This window comes from Lactuca sativa, chromosome 4 (genome assembly GCF_002870075.4).
Source record: "Lactuca sativa cultivar Salinas chromosome 4, Lsat_Salinas_v11, whole genome shotgun sequence".
Taxonomy (NCBI): domain Eukaryota; kingdom Viridiplantae; phylum Streptophyta; class Magnoliopsida; order Asterales; family Asteraceae; genus Lactuca; species Lactuca sativa.
The window spans coordinates 405158355-405165279 of record NC_056626.2 but is presented as its reverse complement, the minus strand read 5'-3'; the positions used below and the strand labels follow the sequence as shown (position 1 = coordinate 405165279).

At 35.0% G+C, this 6925-nt stretch overlaps 1 protein-coding gene across 1 annotated transcript; it reads left to right on the top strand.

The window, feature by feature from the left end:
• Positions 1-295: 295 nt before the first annotated feature.
• LOC111883092 (uncharacterized) lies at positions 296-3401 on the top strand. Its single transcript, XM_023879462.3, has 6 exons — positions 296-568; positions 689-820; positions 1611-1700; positions 1950-2182; positions 2869-2916; positions 3105-3401. Exons 1-6 carry the CDS (start codon positions 481-483, stop codon positions 3306-3308), a joined length of 795 nt encoding a protein of 264 aa, XP_023735230.1. The 5' UTR covers positions 296-480; the 3' UTR covers positions 3309-3401.
• The last annotated feature ends 3524 nt before the right edge of the window (positions 3402-6925 follow it).

The following is a 6925-nucleotide window of genomic DNA, read 5'->3' as shown; positions in this document are numbered from 1 at the left end:
TTTAATAATAAAAGTATAAGAGAAATATAGTGGTGGGTATCTCAAACTTTTAATAATCAAATGTGGTGATGATTTGACATCCCTATTATAATGTTTAGTGGTGAATATAACAGATGATTTGACATCATTTGACACCACTTCTATAGTGATTTGACAGCCAATATTTTAGTTTTAATAGACCGAAATAATTAAAGCCTCAATTTGATAAATTTGAAACAAAAAAGCCATTTACGAAAGTTTGTCTTGATTTTATTAGAAATCAATTAAAAAAAAGTATATCCAAAATACGAAGACAATGACTCGGTTACAGCCTAGAGGGCTAAGCCAAGGCTCGATGTTGTATCATGTATGACATGTCACAAACATACGCCGTTACCGCTAGGTCAGTTATCGTCTTCAGCGATTCTCTATGCTTTTGCCGAGATGAATTCATGATACGCAGTGCAAAATTACTTAGCCCTGCTAGTAGTTTAGGAAAAGATGGCGCACACTATAAGGTTTCTTCAGCTAATTAGAGCTGGAACAACGACAAAATCTCTCGCGTCAGTTCTTCCTCCTCGAATTCCCCGTAGGCCATTGATTTTTATTCTGTATTATATTGCCTTATGTTATTGAACATAAAGTTTGAATCTATGTAATCAATTTAGTTGATTCATGTGCTGTTTTTGTCTATTTGTTGCAATTTTAGTAAAATTTCAACCGTTCAAGAGCTTGATGGAAAGTTTCGAGTCAACATCTGGACGATGCAGTCGTCCCTCGATCATCGACTGGAAGTTGCACGTGCAGAGATATTTTCATACGACGAAATCGTGTAATATAGGTAAGCTTTTGACTTGTTTGAATTATTGGTTACAACACAATGAATCGAGAGTGATTGGAAAAGGTCAGTTAGGTTTACTTTAAGTTCGGAGATTGTATCACCAAAGTTAAATATCGTAGTAATCGGCAGTGATATATAATCACTGAAGTGATTTTCATCTTTGTGAAGTATGCATTGCTTTTACACTAATTATGTTCAAAATGCCTTAAACCTTCCTTCCAAACTCAAACTTAACATATTACCTTTTATCTACAAGTTATATGGTTGTGATTCTTTTCTCAAACGATATTGTTAAATGTGAAGTTAAAAAAGAACTTAACTGACCTTCACGGGTCAGATGTGACTCTTCATTTGGGACATATGCAGTAAAACTTATTAAATTGTTATGTTAAAACTCAATAGAAGGAATTAATATGTATTGGTCTTTAGAACTCAAGAACAGGGATGCAACAACTTTATGTGATGCTTTTACATTTCTCAAAATGCTTTTCTTAGTTATGTCGTTTTTGGAGCTTGTGGTTCTTGATACAAGATTGTTTGTCAGAATAAAGGATTCTTCTTTGCCATGTGATCTTGAAGGCTGGAAGCAATGCCTAACTTTTTCGTTGAGAAATTAGTGTATGTGCCTGTTATTTTATAAATTGTTAATCAGTCTGTATCCAGATAATATACTTCACAGTGGCATAACATCTCTTGTAGCTTATCATATTTATCAATTTGAATTTAAGTTTTGATGGAACCAAAGAAGTTGTTCTATGCTAATTAGCAGTTTCATCTATGGAATAATCAGGTCATGAATTTAGCATGGGGAGGCTATTAGGTGTATCAGCTGTACTAGGATCTTTCTTCCGTCGGCCACGCTTTGCACATTGTATAGATGGTAAGGAGCTCATTTTCTTCTTGTTTGAGTTCTTTAGGGCCCCATTTGTTACATAGAACATGACAAAACACATTGTACTATGCAAAAGACGAGAATGCCCTCCTCATCTTCATCATAAAAAATACCCCTCAAAAGTTTGTCCAGTCCTGTTGCGTATAATAAATGTAGCCCCCAGAATTTGAAAGACCCGAATGGGTTAAATTATATATGTATATATATATTTTAAATCTATGATACATGATGTTGAAGGTTATGCGAGTTCAGTAGATGATCATAATAGCATGGGGATGTTGGGTGAATCAGAGAGCGATGATAATCCACATTATTTTATGATTTTTGCAAAGAAGCTGATGGTGCCAATTGCTCTACTCTTAATTGTGTGGATGAATTGGAATTATCCGGTTGCTCTTGGAGTTAAAGTGGTGCTCACTCTTCTCAGCACAAAGCCCAGCCCTTTCTCGGTTTATGTATTCATTGAACAGGTCAGTATACTATAGATACATCATAACTCCATCATCATTGCATGAAAGGCTGCATTTGTAATATATCTGAACAAGGGTTTTAAAAGCATATGTGTGACCACACTTTTACAAAAATATATTGGGTATTTTGTATACATACTAAACCCTAAATTCCGAATAGTCATGCAATTTATTAAAAAAAAAAAGAAATTGATGGAAAAAGCAACACACTTTTACTTTTTTTTTTTTTTTTTTACCAATATTGGCAATGTATTTTTTTTTACTCATGATAGCAGTGTACTTACATTTTTACCAATAATAGCAACATAGTTGCATCATTTTACAAATAATAGGTATATGTAACCCATAATAGCAATGTACTTTCATTTCTCTACCAATATTAGCAATATGTAATTACCCAAGTATGTAACTATTATGTGTAAAAAATATAAGGATGATGATGCTACTGTGATAACAAATAGAGTCCATTGCTATTATCGGTTAAGAAATTTACTTACATGTAAACAATATGTAACAAATAAAGTATAGTACGCCTCCGTTATGTGTAAAGAAACACAGTACATTGCTATTATCTGTTAATAAATATAACTATGTGTTATCATGGGAAAACATATAAGTACATTGCCATTTTGTGTAAAAGATAAAGTGCATTCACTCTAACTTATGATTCTCTCTCAATGTTTCAGTTGCAACAACAATACAGGGGCCAGCACCCCTTCTTACACAAATTCAAGGTCAGTACACGTTTGTTACACTGAGAATGAGAAGGGCATCTACGTAATTTGTATATAGACAAAATATCAAGAAATTTTAACATTTTTTTGTCCCATTGACATTGATGTTAGTCTGAGTCCGAGAATGGCTGCCAAACACAGTACAACCTGTTCTGTTCTGTTATGTTGATCATGAATCTATTTTGCAGTCATTATATGCGAAAAAAGTGGAGGTTGATGATTACACGGTGTTGTGTATCGCAAAGGTTGAAATAGGAGATCAAAAGTATACCCTTCTTGGAATCCTGGGTGGCTGGTGGGTTTTTGAAATGACATCTTTGAGGAGTGCTCTTTCTGGATTTAGGACCAAAACCCTAGAAATACTACAAACCGCTGTAAGTAGTGACTCCTAGTTGTTATATAGACTTATAGGAATAAAAAGGTTCATAGTGTGATATCTGTATTTTGGATATTTATAAATCCCGATTATTTGCCCACTTTTTACATATATGGAATCGATTTCTTTTTTACAAAAGAACAATACAACCGTTGATGGTATTATTCCGGTTGAAATTGCTTTTTAATTTTGTAGCCAACTATATCCGAATTTTAGTGTTTCTATTATCTTTTCTTCTTTTATGTGTTGTGACATTGAGGGCTGACAATGGGTGTCCCTGTCACCTACCCCTAAAAAATAATTGAAGGCAGTGTTTGGTATGAGGTAATCGAAGAAGGAATGATATGGAGCATTCAGCTGAATGAAAATATCCTGTTTGGTTTGGTTTGGTTTGGTTGACTCAAAGGAACAGTATTGAAGCATTCTCCGTGGAATGTGATTCCTTTCCTTGGGCTGATTTTCATTCCATGGGGGAGGTGGTGGTGGCAGAAGCGGCAACAAGCGGCAGAGGTGGAAGAGATGGTGATTGCTGCGGCGGCGGCGAAGATGGTGGTGGAATAAGAAACATTATATTAGGGTTAGAGCTTATAAGATGTTTTCCAAAACCAGAATGTTATTTTTTTGTCTTCTAGAAAAATTGGTCATGCAGAACTTTTTATAACTCCGGTCTTTTAAAAAAAACAAGTAGTCTTTTGTTTTAATGTTTGCTCTCCAGTCGACTTGCATATATAAGAAATCTTTTAAAAAACAAATAGTCTTTTGTTTTAATGTTTGCCCTCCGGCTGACATGCATAAGATATAATGCAAACTTTTTTCTAAAAAAAATAACACTTAGAGTCTTTTTCATAGTCACATAGTTCGCGGTACGGTCCGGTACGGGAACAAGGATCGGGAACGCGATTCGGCAGTTAGGACGTATCGGATACGGCGGGGGTAGGTTCATTTCGGTACGTCTCGGTACGTTCCGATACGGTGTATCGTATATTTCGGTACGGTGTACCCATGGTTAATGCAAAAGTTCCGGCCATATTTTACTTCAAAACACATTAACAGGAAAAAAAACAGAATTTTAACAGAATTTTAATATTCCCAACAAAATTACTTTCAAAAACAGTTGAGTAATAAACTAACACTTCAATACATATTTGATATTTCCAATAAACTTCCCTGAAAACACATTAACATTAACAGGAAAAAAAACATAATTTTAATACATTAAAACAGATTTCCAACAACACCAATAATTTTAATACATTAAAACAGATTTGTAGCAACAAGAGGCAGGGGTAAAAATGTCCAAGCCAAACACATCAAAACAGAATTCCCAAAAAACAGTTTAACAGAAAAGTTTTCTTCAATCCATGCGTTGTCTTTTTGCTTGCCCATTTTCCATGTCTTCATCTAAATTCTCCCAAAGCATTTCTTCTAATCGTGAACTTGAGCCTTCAATGTAAGTGTTTTCGGGATTCATGTCCCACTTTTTGTATGGGCCTACCCTATATGAATCAGAGAAACGAGATAGGAGTCGAATATTGGAGTGAATGAAAACCAATTTGTCGGCTCTTTTGCAATTTAACCTATTTCTTTTTACATTGTGAATGTAAGAATAGGTACTCCAATTTCTTTCCGCCGAAGAGCTACTAATCGGTTGGGAAAGTACCTTATTTGCTACCACGGCTAATTCCGGGGTTTCGGCTCCATATATTGACCACCAATCTATTGCATCCATTGTCACGGCATCCGTTTGTGTTGCCGCCATGGAATAGATTCCTTTTTTCATATGGAATGTTACGAATTGTTCTCGTAACACTCGTTCCTCCTCTTCATTCTCAGGCATTCTATGGAATGCTTCCATTACACCAATCACAACCTATTTATCTAGATTTGGAGCTTTCTTTGGAATACCCCTCGGTGCTAACTTTTGAAGATATTGTCTCTCATAAAATCTTGTAGTTAATGCAAACCCCAAACAATGTAATGAGATTGTCATTTTCTCCTATCTAGCTAACACCATCTTCTCAACTTCCGGGTAATATGTAACGCCCGGGTTTCAGGGCTAATCATTTTTGTCAATGTAATAGTCTAGGTCAACTCTTGTAACTCTTTTTTTGGAGTAATAAAAATGAAATATTTGAGTATTATGTGAATTATGTGTATTTATGCGCTTATAATTTAATTATAAATGTATGATTAATAAATAATAAAAATAAGCGTCAAAATTAAAGTATAAGATAATCCCGATATCTCTACATAAAGTTGTAGAATATGTCTCAAGGTTTTCGTACATATAAAGAATGCCGAAATCCGAGTTATAACGAAGAAGTTATGACCCGTCGAAGTTTTACGGCAAAACCGGCACGGCACCGGGAAGCGTAAATAGTGAATTTACGATAGAGCGAGATTTAGCCTTAGCAATCTAAACAAAAGTTGTAGAATATGTTAAACTAAGAGCGTCGATAAAAAGAACGCCCAAATCTGACTTCGTATGAGGAAGTTATGATTTTTCTAAGATTCGGCTTAGCAGTGCACGACCCGAAACTCGAATTTTAGTTCGAGCGGTTTTTGGCCTACGCAACCTAAATGAGAGTTGAAGATCTCATTAATAGGAACTCAACGGTAAAAAGATGGACGAAAACGGAGTTCGTATGAAGGAGTTACGAATTCTTCGCGGTCATTTAACAGTCTAAAGGCCTCCTACTGTTAAATTTGAGATCGGTCAAGAATTAGCTGACGGAGTCTAAAAGAAAGTTGTAGAGTACGTCTTCACCTACGCGTGGATATAAAGAACGTCAAAAACGGAGTTCGTATGAACGAGTTACAAATTATAATAACATATTTACGTATTAAAATAAAGTATAAATCATGTATACGTACACATATATATACATATGTATATATCATTAGAAAGGTATCGACGATGCGGTCATTATAAGACTAATGTTGAGTTCTTTCGACATTAGTTTAGTACAAATATCATTAAATCCATTTATAATAGTATTATAGAGGGGTGTTTAGTTGTTTATATAACTAAAATGTCATTAAGTAATTATGGAGGGTAGTTTTTGAAAATTCAATTAGTATAAATAAGAGCCTTGGGCTCTCATATTTCTTGCACCATTCTCTTGATTCAAGAGTCTTTCTCTCCTTATCCCCCGAGCATTTCGGTCCCTCGTGATCCGACTTCTCTTTCTGTAGCTTAGTATAGTAAGGTGAGCGCTGAAGCGCTGCACGAATCTTTCTTAGAAAGATTCAGCGACGAAGTTCTGCCCCTGCAGAGCCCGACTCCTAGCTAAAACCCCCTTGTAAGTAAGTTATGCTTACCTTATTTTAATATAGCTTATATTTAAAATTAGTATTGTTATTATGAACTTATAATAAATATTTGAGCTATTATTATAACTTATATAAGTGTCGTTATAATATTTTTTTTAACTACTCGCGGTACGGGGAATCTGGTTTAAAGGGCCGCATAGGGTTGTTGGATTTCAGAAGTGCTATATGCCAAAATGGTCCTGCCCTCCGGTGTTTTATGTCTGGCCCCTGTCTGTACATAGTGGTTGGAAAATATTGTTTAACGCTTATATAATAATAATAATACTAAGACTAATAGTTGGTCACGGTAAATATTAGACT

What these genes read in the sequence shown, in the direction of transcription:
- LOC111883092 (XM_023879462.3), top strand. Translation starts at nt 481, where the DNA reads ATGGCGCACACTATAAGGTTTCTTCAGCTAATTAGAGCTGGAACAACG. An exon ending in CTTTGCACATTGTATAGATG is followed by an intron (nt 1,701 to 1,949) that starts GTAAGGAGCTCA and finishes ATGATGTTGAAG; the next exon opens with GTTATGCGAGTTCAGTAGAT. An exon ending in CCTTCTTACACAAATTCAAG is followed by an intron (nt 2,917 to 3,104) that starts GTCAGTACACGT and finishes TCTATTTTGCAG; the next exon opens with TCATTATATGCGAAAAAAGT.